At 40.5% G+C, this 14969-nt stretch overlaps 1 protein-coding gene across 2 annotated transcripts; it reads left to right on the forward strand.

Annotated features, from left to right (window-relative positions):
• Window positions 1-497: 497 nt before the first annotated feature.
• TAF15B (TBP-associated factor 15B) lies at window positions 498-11360 on the forward strand. Of its 2 annotated transcripts, XR_015542582.1 has the most exons (7): window positions 498-863; window positions 964-1060; window positions 1159-1804; window positions 8346-8377; window positions 9470-9620; window positions 9702-9786; window positions 10871-11360. XR_015542582.1 is itself a non-coding variant. In XM_087389339.1 (6 exons), exons 1-6 carry the CDS (start codon window positions 752-754, stop codon window positions 10962-10964), a joined length of 1185 nt encoding a protein of 394 aa, XP_087245465.1. In that variant the 5' UTR covers window positions 503-751; the 3' UTR covers window positions 10965-11360. The 2 variants fall into 2 exon arrangements, 1 of the variants encoding a protein (XP_087245465.1); XM_087389339.1 differs by lacking the exon at window positions 8346-8377 and having other exon boundaries at window positions 503-863.
• The last annotated feature ends 3609 nt before the right edge of the window (window positions 11361-14969 follow it).

Genomic DNA, 14969 nt, shown 5'->3' on the forward strand with positions numbered 1-14969 from the left:
TTGGACAACCATTTTCATAGCACAATCGAATTTTGGGTGGCCACTTTGACTCGTTCTTGGTGTCGATGTGGGGATTTAGAAAGCCTCATTAGTTGGAAGTGGACAAGCTCTTTAGGAGGTTTCTTTGAGCAACAACACATTTCATCCCTTGGGATCTCAACGTTCCATGTAAGTAGCGCAAGGGATTACTTGGATCATTGAGGCTTGCGATTTTGTCCATTCAATCCCCACGATTAGCCTCAGGCTAGGTTCACACCGACCCACTGGCCATTCTCCAAAAGGTGGTGTGAAGGGTTGCCATCCTTGTTATGTGCGGGCCATGAAGGCCACCCAACATTCCATGTCCGACTCCTCCGATCACTGAATCACCCGATGAGACTGATCGTCCGATGATTGTGGGCTGGCAACCGGCGGCCATCCTGCAATTCTATGTTCTCTGCCACAGGCGGGCGGGCGGGCGACGGGAACATAAATAGATTTCACCTCCATGTTCAAGTGATGAGTTGGAAGGTGCTAGGCTACCCTACGACCATTCTCCTTCTCCATTAGTCTCCATTAGATAAAAAATCGATAGGTTAAGGGAGTAGACATATATGAGTGGAACGACGAAGAACTGAGTAGTCCCACTATATACCTATTAGTTTCAATACGAGCGACTCAGAGGCCTGCTGCAGCTTGTCCTCTCTGTATCTTCTACGCTTCCTCTCAAACCCTAACCCTATTTGCTCTCTGATTCAATCCGCTGCTCCGAATGTCTGGCATGATCGGTTCCGATGTCGCTTTTGGTGCCCCCGCTGACGATGGTGGTCCTGGCAGTGACGGTGGCGGTCGAGGCTTCGCTCCCCCTTCCTTTGGCGGCAGAGGTAAAGCTCCTGGCAACAGAATTTCGAATCCCCTCTGCGATCTGCGTCTTTTCCGACGTTATTGCGTTTCATGGTTGGTTTTCTTGAACTCCCTCCCCAGGAGGCTATGGCGGTGGGGGCAACGCCGGTCGCGACCGACGCCCTGGCGGCCGAGGTGGAGGACAGCGAGAAGGAGACTGGGTTTGCCCCAATACGAGGTCAGTAGTGTGAAGTTTTTTTCTTGGCACGTACAATTTAGGTTTTTGGTTAGCAGCTGGTAAAAAAAAGGTGATGGATCCTTTTTGGTTCTTGTTAGTTGTGGAAATGTGAACTTCGCTAGAAGAGTTGAGTGCAATAAGTGCGGGACTGCAAAGCCGGCTGGTGGAGGTCCTCCAACGGGCCAGAACAGCGGCTTTGGGGGTAGTGGAAACCGGGGTAATCGAAGCAGTGGTTATGGAGGTGGCGACGGTAATAGTGGTTACAGCGGGGGAAACAATTATGGCAGCCAAGGTGCGCCCGGTAGCTATGGTGCTGCGAACGAGTATGGAAGTCAAAGTGGCGGAGGGGGATACGGTGCGGCAAACAATTTTGGTGGTGGTGGCAGCAATTACGGAAGCCATCCCTCAGGTAACGTTCCTCCGGCTGGCAATGCATACAGTGGTCAGACGGGTGCTGCTGGCGGAGGTTATGGTGGCCAGGCTTACGGCGACAGCAGGGGAGGCAGAGGAAGTTTTGAGAACTACGGATCCGAAAGAGGGTCTAGCTACCAGGATACACGTGGGGATTATGGGAGAGAGGAGACAAGGTCGGCTAGCAACTACGGTGGATCAGAACCTGCCAAAATCAAGCAATGTGATGACCACTGTGGAGAAACTTGCGATAATTCAAGGATTTACATCTCTGGACTTCCATTGGACGTCACAACAGATGAGTTGAGAGACCTGTTCGGAGGCATCGGCCAGGTATATTCCTTTCCCTCTGTGATAGTATTTCAACCTGATTTTTTATTTTGTGGTTTTCCGTGTGCTGTAGCCTGTAATTCTGGAATTTTTGCAAAATTTGATTTGTTCTCTTATGAGGTGATTATGCGTGTCAAGTCCTTGTTGCTAGTTCCATGGCTTGAGGATTTTGCTGTAGTGTAATGAATTAGTTGGGGTTAGCTCTCGGGGAAACTATTTAGATGGCTAATTAGGAGGATAAGGGGGAAAGACTAAAACTGCGCTCTCCCTTTCTCACTCCCTCTGCCTTCCTTTCTGCTACTCTCTCCCTCCTTTCGCCCTTCTAGTTTTCCTTCAGAGCTAACCCTTTCAGAGCATTGGATCAGAGCCCTTTCCTGAGCCTTCATCTTAAGCTTGCTTTCACTCACGGCTAGCATCTTCATTGTACTGCTGTACGGGCAGGAAATCAATGCAAGCAAAATGAGGCAAGGCCCCTAAACCCTCTCAGCTGAGGGATTGTGTGGCTGGGGCTATGCCCTCTTACATTTCACCTTTGAGGGGTCCACTCTGATCCCATTGCTGCCCACAATATGCCTCAGATATTCAACCTTTTTCTGCCATGAAAGCACAATTGCTGGCCTTAGCATAGAATTGATGCAACGCTTGATGTGCTCCTGCTTGACCTTGCTGTAGCTTGTAAATGAAGATGTCATTAAAAGAACAACACGTATCAAAATAGAATTGCCTGCAATATCTTTGTGGTGAAAGGTGGCCGGTGCATTAATCAATATATCATGTTGAACTCTGCTGAAGGCCGTCTTGTGCTCATCACTTTGAGCATCATCACCCATGCTAAATGCTAAGTACTACATAGTCATAAATCATAATCATCATCATCATATTAAATCCAATCCGATGCCAATTACAACAGATATTGGAGGCCCAAGAGTGGATCCGATGGCGGTTGGGGCCGTGTTGGTATGAGGTTAGAGATAGAATGCTGGCGGCAGTTATCTGTGGATACGGTCCGACGTGGCCTCTTGGTGATGGCTTTATGTTTGACAAGGGCCACGGTAACCCTTGTCGATCATGTCTTGGTCTTGAACATAGAGGATATGTCCCCAACCTTGAACTGTGTGTCCTACCTCTGTCGAGTGTGCCATGTCGTTGGCTCTGAATCTCTACCTCGTTGATTACTAGGGATGCGGTGATATGCTTGTTTTGGCTGGAAATAACTCCTTGGAGGACCCAGGGAATGGTGAGGTAAAAAGGCTGCCATGTAGACAACGTTCATACATCCATCTCACTCGTTAGTAAATCCACCCAAAAGGCCAGATCATGTCCATTGGACATGGTGCTAGGCATCTCTTGGGTCACACTCATGCCCTTGTATTGGGTAGGTATGTTGCTATGCATAGCGCTTTTGGTGGGGCAGATGAATGGAGTGACACTATGTAGGCAGGCATAGGTGTGCAAACTGGGATTGGGCATGTAGGCCTGAGGGTGGGCTGGTCGGCTAGTCTTGGTTGGCAGGTAGTCAAGGGGAGTCCATGGACTGGTTAGCCAGTCTTTGGTCGCTAGGTAGTCAAGGGGAGTCTATGCCAACCTGGTAGGTGGGTTGCTCAACATAGCATAAAGCCATAGACTGGTCAGCGAGATTGATGGACCTAGTGCGCTATATAAACCCACCCATTTGGGGGGGTGTCTTCTCGCCATCCCTACTGTCTTGTATTTGAAGTTTTTCTCAGTAGTCAATGCTGAGTTTTCCCTGACATCTCTCGCGCATTTCCATCTGTCTCCATTCTTATCCCCTTGTTGTTTCAGTTCGCTCGTTCTGCTCTTAGTTTCTGCTCACATTTCCGTCGTACTTCATAGGTTTGGTTCTTATGGTTTGGGAACATTGTTTTGTAAAACCATGGTTTTAGAGTAACCGAATTGTCTTAGTAACAAATTGGATGGCCTTGGTTGCAATGTAAGTGAATTGGATGGTCTTGGTTATAATGTAATTGAAGTGGACAATCTTGGCTACAATGTAAGCAAACTAGATGGTCTTAGTTACAATGTAGTTGTGGTTATAATGTAACCTTGGTTATAATGTAATTGACTTGGATGGTCTTGGTTACAACTTGGTTATGATGTAATGAAACTAAATAGCATTGGTTACAATGTAACCAAACTAAGGGAACTTGGTTCTCATGTGACTAAACTAGAAGAACTGATTTTTAGTTGAAGTTTAAGTGAAGGGCCAAGTGCTAAACTCTAGATCTAATGATCCTTCTTGAACAAACCCCTTGTAATTTTACATTGGCTCCCATTTCCACAAGTGCTTATTCATAAAAGCTTTAGGAAACCTAGATTTGTTGTAAGTGCTTGTAGCACTTCTCTAACATGTCTCAATTTGGTTTGAGGTATGCTTTAAGGCCATGATACCCATGGTCTATGTGCTTCAGAGAAACCTATTGACGTTCCGTTCCAGTAGATTTTGAATGTTTACTGGGAATTTACTAGTAATAATGTTTTTCTCTCCTCATGAAGTGTAGAAGAGGTGTACTCCAATCTTATTGGAATTTTGATTGTGCTACTTTTTATACTAAGAAGATTTGAAGTCACAAACAAGAAAGCTTGTTTCCCAAGATTTTAACATTACAAATGTGAAAAATGTAGATGGAAAAATCAGCCTTGCATATTTTTGTTGCTTGAAATATAAGAATGAAAGGCCTTGTTCATAACTCTAGATGACTCTTTATTCAAACAATTTATATTCCCATGGGCTGTTTTCTTCACAAACTTCTACCTTTTTACTGTGGAATTGGAGTTTATGCAAGTATTGATTGCTTTTGAGACTTGTCCAATCGTTCTTATGTACAATGTTTCAATACGTTTCGATGGAAGAATTTATCCTCATGAGCTTTGTGAACTTAATTGTACAACTATTTACTCAATCTTCTTTAGATTTAGAAGTTGATATCTATAACCAATGACATCTTGAGTATTCTATGTTGAATATCATACGAATGTCTCACATTAAGAGGGATTTATCTCCCACTTCAGTAATTAATCGTATTAATCGCTCGAAAGGGCTATAATACAAGATTATTAATGTAAAAACTCGATTCCTACAATGTGGTCATTATGTTTTGGAATTTCGGCTTTAGGTATGATCAGAGGTCTTCAAAGCCCATTTGCTCAAGGTTTTACTATTTTTGCAATGTACTGTTTTGGATTGCTACGCGTCCAACGCCCTCTTTTTTTAAATTTATTATTCTTTAAAGTCAATTATTATTTTACTTGTTTCCTTAAGTTTTTGTTGGTGTTTCGTTTGTTTTCTTTTATTTATGTTGGCTTATCTATTGCTACCTTGTGTTATGTTTCTTTTTTTTCAAGAGCTTTCAAGCAAATGCTCATGTTGTAAAGTTTTGGTTTGCTCTCGATCCTTGAAAATACTTAACAAAATCTTAAGTAAAGTAGCATTCCGAGTGTCCATAGTTAACCCTTATTTTCCATATTTCAACTTGTATCCCTTCACAAAAGGTCCTTAAAGTACATATTTCTTGGGGCTAAAATTTTTAAGCATCTTGGCCATGCCGTTAAGGGATCTAATATAACTAGACCCCCTTTGAAATGAATTGGAATGCACACTTCCGTTAAAATCCTTAACTAGTCCTTTTTAGCTAGTAATGGGAATAGGTCCTAAATTATTCTTATTTTTTTTCCTCTTTTACTCTTAATTTTTATTTGATGTCTCTTACAAACCCCCTTCTTTCCTTGTCTCTTATTTCTCTTGTTCTTTTGCTCGTTTTATAGAAAACTCTAGTCTTATTAGGTATATGTCTACATAGATGCAAAGTTTAAATGCCTTTCTCAGTGGCAAATTTGGCTTTGAAAAATCAACAATCTTGAGATGAGCTGGAGAAGATGGGTACTGTTTTGCAATTAGCTAAAAAGAACATGCAAGATGACCAATTTTCTAACATCCAGGCCCACAAAATTTGGATCCGAGTTACAAACACAGACTTCTTCTTCAATATGTTGAAGTGCAGCATGTGCATCTCGTGCTTGCTGATAATGTGCAGCTAAAATTTGGCATTGCTCCTCCTACACATTTTTGATGTCTTGCCTATGTCTAGATTATTGGAGCGATGCATTTAGGTGATTAATTTCAACAAGAAGCCATTTGTTCTCTCACTACTCGTCGATATTCAAACATAGCATCACAAACTATGATGCTGGGAAAAGTGAGATCTTCCCTTGCTGAATCTTTCGGTGCTGGATCTGGGCCCTCTGCACTGTCACCCCCATTGCACCCTCACCCCCCTATGCACCTTCTTGCGCATTCATAAATAGCTCACTAGAAGTCATAGAAAATACACGACGCAAAACATGGCTAATGAGGACATGATCATCGATATAGCAATTATTCGCACAAATGGAACAAATTGGCATGCATTTCAAGAGATATCACTTTACTCACCTGAAGATGGGCTTCCCATGTTTGTGGTGGTGATGCTACCATGGGGATAGCGGTTGCAATGGCTGTCCTTGGCTAAGATGACCATTTGCTACGTGTCTTAGAGGACAAGAAGCAAAGTCTATAAGCTTTCTACCCCATCCTTCTCCAAAATCCAATTCTCATAATTTTCCACATACCATCTTATTGATTTCATTAAACCCTTTTTTTTCTTGCATATCTCTTCTTTTTTTCTCCATATTTTTCCCAAATTCATTACCTTTGTCATACACTCTCCCCCTAAAGCTCACTGTTACCCCAAGGAATCTCTTAAATACTACATCAAGCTTGTTAAGTCTAGGTTTAAGTTCGCATTTTTATTCTGACACCAATAAAGTAAATGAAGTATGCAAATGATCATAGGAGGTATCGTCTACTTATTATTCCACAAGAACAGATTTGCCGTCTTATTATTCCACAAGAACAGATTTGCCGTCTTATTATTCCACAAGAACAGATTTCCCCTTTAGGATAATTGGCAAAGTTGGGGAAGTAACATATTAGTTTGAGATTTCCAGTGGTGTGATTGGGCTTCTTGAAGATAGCTCTTTGAAGCAAGATGCTCAATAAGTGCCCTATCATCTTGACCAGGCTTAGTAGAGCTGATAATTTTACAATGGCTCACATTCAGCTCATGCATTGTACTGTTGAGGTATGAGCTTTTGTGTACAGTCCTGTTGCATGTGTCGCTTTGGGGATATACTATGCCCACTGTGGATCTTCGTATCATTTGGGTGTAATAACTTATGTACGCTCCTACCTAGGCGGCTTCTTCCCATTTTTCTCATATTGCACGCTGCTGCTCACTCAGTTGTTTCTGACTTATAATCATCTTTTTGTGCTGCTGCAGCTTCTCATTAGTGCTACAATTGACGACACTCTTTTATTAGATTTCCTTTCAATTTTCCTTACTGACACTTTTTATTCGGTTCTCTTCTTGATTGTTTCTTGATGATAATCTAGCAAGAGGGCTTACTTCCCTATGTATCAACCTGTGAAGAGCCACGGATTTCATGTTTTCACAAAGTTGTCTTATTTGAGTCCTAGTTGTTTGGCTGTTGGTTGAATGTCAAGGATGTGACAGCTTTTGTCCTTAGAATTTGTGATCACATGATTGATCGATCATCTGCTGTGATTTTTTCATGTTGATATCAACTCATGGCTCGCCTGTGCTTTCAGAGAAATAACAGACACCAGCATTCGGGCTACGGGTTTTTTATCAGTATAAATGTCTGTCAAAGTACCTGGTGCTTGATATCTTGATGGTTCTTTCTATTATGATTTATCAGCTATGTTTTTTCTATTAAACACCTTTTCTAAAAAGTTGTATTCCATTGGAAGGCATTCAAATGAAACAATTTGTTGTATAAAAGACCAAAATGAAGTGCAGTCTCTTTTATCCTTCTCTCTATGTTTGAGGCTGATGATGACATAGTCCATCTAACTTTGGACCTCTGACAGAAAGTCAGCGTGTATGCCTCTTTGTAACTGCATGTTCATGTATGCACGAGCTTGCATGTGCCCTGGGTGAGACTTATGTTCCACGATCATGTGATAACTATTTCCCATACCCTTCACAAAAAGGCTTACATATAGGGGAAGAAGCTAAGCAGGGTTAAGTTTTATGAATCTTAGTAGGAAAGCTCTCTTTTACAATGGAGCTTCCACTGCATATTGTGCTTCAATATTTGGTCCAGTTTTGTAGGCTCAGCTTGCCTCTTTTATGAATGCGCTGCGACTGAGGTCATGGGCATATACAATGGTTTTCTTCATTTGTCAAAGCATATGCATCACATTACCAGAACTGCTAGCAGTTTATGTGCCAATACATAATTGCTCTCCTTCGTTTGCCTCTGAAAATTTATATCTTTATAAACATGTTGAGTTGATGATTGGATCCTTTGACATGGGAAATGATAAATTCTAAATGTGACATTCTCTTTTCTCCGCATTCATTGCATCATAAAGCGCGGGTTGTTCAAATTACTTACATGGTGTTGCTTATGGTTGGTTTCTGGAACACCTTATTATGATTGACCTCTGCTCATGACCTCGCAGATTTTTGCATCCTGCTTCTGGATAAGGCAAATGTAAGTGATTCAGGTTGGTAGAAACCGCAACCTTTGATCTGTGCATTGGTGAAGCAATGCATTTATGTATGGTGGGGACTACCTGAGCCCTGTATACAGTCATTATGGCTTAATGTTGGGTTTTGAAGAGGGCGTTTCTTTACCTCCAATTCACGTGTGTTAAGTTATAATTTACCTTGTCTGTTTTGAGACAAGGTACAAGATTTTTACTGGTTTGCTTTGTGCTTCCGCTTACAATGCCTATCCCTGGTTCAGTCGAAATTGTTTCACTTGCAGGAGTTTGGCATGTTATCTTTGATTGCCTGTGTGCGTGCGCTCAATGCCGGTGATGCTACGGTTTGTTCTCAGAAGTGTCATCACCATGTAGGTGAGTGATGAAGGTAGGTGAGTCAAAATTTCCCCTATTTGCATTGCAGTGGGAAAGAAAACGCATGGAAGTGGTAGATCCATGTGACGATTATTTGGCTCTGCTTCTCTCATCACTGGCAATGTTTTGGCTTGAAATGGTTCCCGCATCTCTCATCACTCGCAATATTTTTGCAACACGGGGCATTTAAGTTCTGACTATTATTCCAGTATGCATCTGTCTAGACTCTAATGCAATGTCCAGTTTGATACATGGCAAATCTGTGGTCTGTTAGGAAGTGGCTTTGTTCCTTGTGGATTATAAAAAGTACGTTTCCTCTCACTTTGAAAGGAGGATTAGTATAGTATATTTTCTTTTTTTCAGTATTTTGTTTTCCTTTTTGTATTGTACACGGTGGTCCGTGCAAGAAAAGGTTGGTTATGCTCTTGCAAAAAAGGAGGATTAATCAAGACGGCTAGATTATGAGCATCTTCGGTTTTGTTTGGAAGAAATACTTATTTGTTAGCAGCATGCATGTGTGGTGCTTTGTTTTGTACTGTTGTGGAATGCAGACTAGTTATTGCCCTTCAATTATAATCACACTGTCCTGGATTGATCCTCTGTTGTCTGATATGCTAATTTTTGCTTGCAATGATGCCAGGTTTTTGATTTTTTTGTCTTTCTCTTGAGTTGCTTGCTCCTCTGAAAGATGCAGGGCTTGGCATTGTTGCTTTTCTTGATTATAGGTTGCAAGAATTAAGCAGAAGCGTGGGTACAAAGATCAATGGCCATGGAACATCAAGATTTACAGGGACGATGCAGGGAAAACCAAAGGGGATGCAGTCCTTTCATACGAAGATCCGTCTGCAGCACATTCTGCTGGTGGATTTTTCAATGGTATATATTCTTTCTTGGAAAAAAGAGGGGTACCTTCTTAAAAACAGTGGCTCTAACTTCTTTCATTGAATTTTGTGACAGAGTATACGATGAGAGGTCACAAGATTAAAGTGTCAATGGCAGAGAAGTCTGCTCCAAGGCCCAGCGCTGGAGGTTATGGTCAGGGGTAAGCTTCTCAAATGTTATTTTCTCCTAGCAAATTTTGAACTCCTGCCAACTGGGACATTGCCTGCACAGTTGCTGCACATGTCAAGCTAATATCTGTCGGTTGCCCCTTACCCTTGTGGCATATTGGGTTTAACATTCGTCTTTCGTGCTAGCATGCAGCAACAGCATGAATCAATCCGAACGTCTTGCATTTGTGCGTGCATGTCTGTGTCCGTGTGTGTGTGGTCGACTGTCAAGTGCTTGTTGCTGTTTGTGTGGTGCAGGCAGATGCTCCCATGACGTCAAACTTGCATGTTCTTGGTTATCCTGTATTGCTAGGCACAGATCACAATCGGTGTTCCCATTGACTGGTGAAGTGCTCAAACAGTTGCTTACAAACACAATGCTAGAGTCCAAATTCAGGGGCTCTTGGGGGTGAACACATTGTGCATTTTCAATGTATTCTCTTACCATATTGGACATCGAGTACATTTCACCTTGTAGCTGTACTGTTTGTATATTTTGAAGTGTGTGATTTTTTGGTCCTATCAGTAACTTTTCTAAGCCTTTTTTACTAACTGCTGTTTGTTTAGGAGTTGCTTAAATGGAACAGTGTTGTCTTTGTGAAGTAGTCACCCTAGCTTAGTGAGAATGTGAGCAAGTTCTGATTCTTCATGGCCTTCATCATGAGCGGGTGTCTTTTAGCTCCAGAAATTCCGTAGTAAGACCTTGCATCATCTGTTGGTTGCTGCCAGTAAGAGGCCCGTAGGCAGCAGGGAAATACTGAATATTGATAGTGTTTGATTTGATCTGGTCTTTTGGTGGTGCTGGTGCTTGCTGCTTTGCACTGGAACACTAAGACTTTAATGTTTTATTTGATATAGTAAGGCAAAAACTGTTTATCGGCTAGCTGAAAATAATCTCTGCCATTAAGGCTGATCCGCACATCTGTTTTGATTTTAAAACTACTATCATTGAAGTTGACAATCCTATTTCTCAGTGTAGAAGTTAAACTTCTGGCAGAGTAAAAAGGGAAGTAAAATGGTGGTCGAGAAGGTGGCAAGATTTCTGTTCGAACTGGACTAAGAATGTGTGTTCTCCAGGTCTGGGGGAGATCGAGGTGGTGGCTATGGAGGCCAAAATAGTGGCGGTCCAGATCGGCGCTTTGGCGGTGGACATCGCTCCCGGCCATACTAAAATTTTTATTGATGGTTTCATTGCAATAAAATTGAAGTTTTCCTGGATCTTTTCAGGGTAGAGGCGGAATCTAAGTGATATACTAGTTTCTAGGTTTTTGGACAATTTTACTCTTTGGGAGACTCGGATCAACGGTGGAAGCTAGAACTGAGTGGCAGGGTAATCTGTTATGGTTTGTTACGTTCTCAGACATGTTTTAGCCGCTGGGATAGGAAGTTCCGGGTCATATTTTAATCAGCATTGTAGATAAAATAACTGAATACTATTAACCTAGAAGTTGATGTGGAAGTCAGGGTGTTCTCATTTAAGGTGGGGAATACCTTGGTAGTTTCTGCAGTAGATGTTTGCATGTAATCAGATCTCTGGAATCTTGTATGCGATTGAAAGTTAGCTTCATGTGAGAACTATCATTCAGTTATATTGATTGTTTGTTTGAATGTCTCTGGTGCATTGTATGATCAAAGATGGACAATGCCAGCTGGTGGATTGTGAAAGCAAGTAGTGCTTTATGTGAAGTTCATTGATTTATCATGCCTTTTCAACAAATGATCTGTTTTTTATAATATATGTTTGAGACTAGATTTGTCGAGTTCCCTAGGAGACTCTGTACTTTCAAGGGACTAAGTTGGGGCTTAAAAGTAGTTTTTACAGAGGTTTCTTTTGAGTGAAATTTGGAAGACTAGTGTCACAGCCTGAGGCAATAGATGGCATGTGGCGAGGAACTGGGTTTCGATTGAATGCATGCAGGGATTCGTTAAGTTGCATCCTTGGTTTGTGTTTTGGTTGTTGAGCTTGCTCCTAACGCATGGATTCTAAATTGCGATCCCTTTGGCAAGAGAGCACTTGATATTTGTATTGCTCTTTTGCATCTACATGGAGGCCGTGAACAATTCAACCAACTAGAAAGAACACTAGAGATGCGAAAGAGCTTTACAAGGTCATCGTACCTGCCTCCCTATTGAAGCGTGAAAAGAAAGTGGTCTCTAGCTGTCTGACTGATCTGACTGATGAACTATGATACAAAAGATTGTCTCATCAGTTAAAATGATTATTTGTGTCATTTATTTAAGGATGTGCTAAATATGTCAACTGTAATTTACCCAAGCTAAGAAGCATCATTGGTACTACAAACAAAATGGATAGGTTCTTGATAAGTTGGACTGTAGACCCGTATGTTGTGAGTGTAAATCATGCTCTGACTACATGCTAACCAGCCTTGGATGGTTTACAAGTTTCTAAGGCTTTTCAGCGTGAATTGCTGTGGAAATAGGGTGCAGAGGTTTTGCCTTAAAATTATGAGTCATAACTGGATCTTAAGAAGCATATTATATTTGGAAGACAGGATTTGCATTTCACCATTGAAACCCCACGTGCTCTAATGCCTTTGCTATGGCTGGTTGATGTCTTGTTGGTATGCTTCTTTCTTCTCTAATTCCCACAAGCTGCCTTTGTATTTTCTTTCTTCTCTAATTCCCACTTTGTATAAGCTCCATAGCTAACATGTGGCACCGAAATTACGGCATGCATTTAAAAAATAATGGCAACTGACATTTCACATCTCATCATGAAAATGTCACTTCATCATTTGTGTTTGTGATGGAGTGTGGCGTCTATTGTATTGTCAATCAAAGATTGTCTTTTGAAGTGGTATAGAGGTGCTTGATTACCACCATTGTCACATCATCAAATGAATTACACTTGCATGTCTCACATAATCAACAATCATGATGATGGTTGACATCTTATCCATTTAGTGAATCACTACATTTGCTTCGATCCTATGTTATATGTTGTTGAATCATGTTAATGGTCAATTTCAAGTGTCCAAGTTTGTAGGTTGTGTAGGTATCTTTGCGACATCAACACCAAATATAACTAGTGGTCAATTTTGAAAGATAAAATTCTTAAGAAGTTTTTACAAGAAAATCTTACAACAAAAATTGTGGTTATTTAAGCATCAACTTTTTTGAATGAAATGCTTGGTTGCTTCTCATTCTAAACCATATAGGTGGTTGATTTGCATCTTGTTAAAAATCCCTACATATAGGTGGTCGATTTGCATCTTGTTAAAAATCCCTACAAGACTTCATACAATTTTGTGTATAATAGCTAATAAAATATTTATTAATCTTTTGCTAATATTTTGATCGATTTTGTAAAATTCTTAGTTCTTCAATGATTGTTTGCACTTGTTTTCTCTTGCATATTCAAAAGGCCATGAGTAGATTAGCTTTGTCATGTAGTACATTAAATTTCATTTTTTCAAGCTCTCAACTATTTGTTCTACCACATTTTAAAGAATCAATTTATTCATTTTTAATTTGGTTCAAGATGTCAAAGCATAGTGGTTTCATGGTTCTTGATAAATTTAGCAATTGATTATTTGAGCTACTCAAAGAAGCTATGGGATATTTTGATTAAAAAACAAGAGTATAAAAATTAGCATAAACTTTAAACACCAACTTGATAGTTCATGATATGAAAGAACTAAAAGAAAAATAGCATACTTGAGGTGAACAAGGTATGACATTTAATTTTAATATGGCAAATGGCAATATTTTGATTGACAAAGCAAGAAAATAGTTGTAGATGAAATGTAAACATGTTGTGGATCATAATGCTAGAAAATTGGTATAAAACAATAAAGGCATCTCTAGATTATTTGATCAAGCTAAAAGACATTGCAGGCTAGCTAACATTGACATTGATTGGTCAGGAATTTGAAAGTTATAAAACTTGTTAAGAGCTAGGAAGGACTATGGTTACCAAGGGCCACCTGCCTTTGAAATTATGTTAGAGCAATTGAGAAGGGGAACCAATATTGACTTAAAAAAAACAAGAGCAGACATTCTCAATAATAAAGGAAGAGGTTCACAAAGAGACATCCATGAAAGTAAGCACAATCTAAGTGGAAGAGACAATCAACAAGCCAAAGAAAATTATTCTCATAGCCTTGGCAATGGTTACCAATCTTTCTAGGTCATCTTTGTCATCAAGTTTCTACATTTTAGAGGACTACATGAAACGTTAGTGGTAGAGGTCATTCCAATGGAGGAGTTTATCAATGGAGCTAATTCCAATGGAGAGTTTATCAAATGACCATTCAAGGGAAAAAGAATAGCTAATTTTGTGTCATTGGGAGCTTGAATGTAGAAAGAAACGAAAGAACATTTCAAATGGCTAGTACAATAGAGTTAGCACAGGCAAAAGCAAAATTAACAAAGGTAATTAATGCAATATGCCAATGATCAAAGCAAGTTTAACATCAAGCTCTTTATTAGTATGCAACAACAAAAACTCCAATACAACAAAACAATGATGAATGTGTTTGGAGATTTCACTCTAGTGTGAGTTCAAAATGACCCATGATAAATAATGGTCTTTTGAGATTGCATCCAAACCAAAATATAAAAGAGAATGTGATCATAGGTGACAACACTGTACATCACATTGAAGCCATTAGAACTAGGCCATTTCACAAAAATGAAGATATTGCTTGCAACAATGGAGATGATTTCTATGTTCTAGCAATGGCACATAGTCTCTTATAAGTTGGCTAAATGATATATTGAATTAGTCTTCAGTGAACAATTAGAGAGCTATACAATCTAGCGCCATCATTGCTAAAGGAGCCAAGTTTGGTAGAATGTTTTAACTTCAACAACTCTAATTAGAGAGCTCTTACTACAAGTTATCAAAATCAAAGCATCTTATTACACTATGGCATGAAAATTTTGTATCATTTGTGTTTTGAAACCTTTGTTTGTTTGGAAATATCAAACATGCTGCAAAGCTCGGACGACACTGCCTGAGTACTCGTCCAATGCCTCCAACACCACCACTGCACAGCATGGACCCTCCTAGTCCATCACCTCCAATGCTCCGGTCGACCTCCTCGACGAAGCCTTCAACATGCTGCTCAAAGCAACCCATTTTGTACAAAGCATCGACGCTGCGACTCTTGCAGGCCCCCAAGAGATAGAGCCAATGCCGCTTGCCGATGAC

The sequence above is a fragment of the Dipteris shenzhenensis genome, chromosome 18, assembly GCF_047967505.1.
Source record: "Dipteris shenzhenensis isolate YYH24624 ecotype China chromosome 18, Dip_SZ_1.0, whole genome shotgun sequence".
NCBI lineage: Eukaryota > Viridiplantae > Streptophyta > Polypodiopsida > Gleicheniales > Dipteridaceae > Dipteris > Dipteris shenzhenensis.

What these genes read in the sequence shown, in the direction of transcription:
- TAF15B (XM_087389339.1), top strand. Translation starts at nt 752, where the DNA reads ATGTCTGGCATGATCGGTTCCGATGTCGCTTTTGGTGCCCCCGCTGAC. An exon ending in TGCTGGTGGATTTTTCAATG is followed by an intron (nt 9,621 to 9,701) that starts GTATATATTCTT and finishes ATTTTGTGACAG; the next exon opens with AGTATACGATGAGAGGTCAC. An exon ending in GCTGGAGGTTATGGTCAGGG is followed by an intron (nt 9,787 to 10,870) that starts GTAAGCTTCTCA and finishes TGTGTTCTCCAG; the next exon opens with GTCTGGGGGAGATCGAGGTG.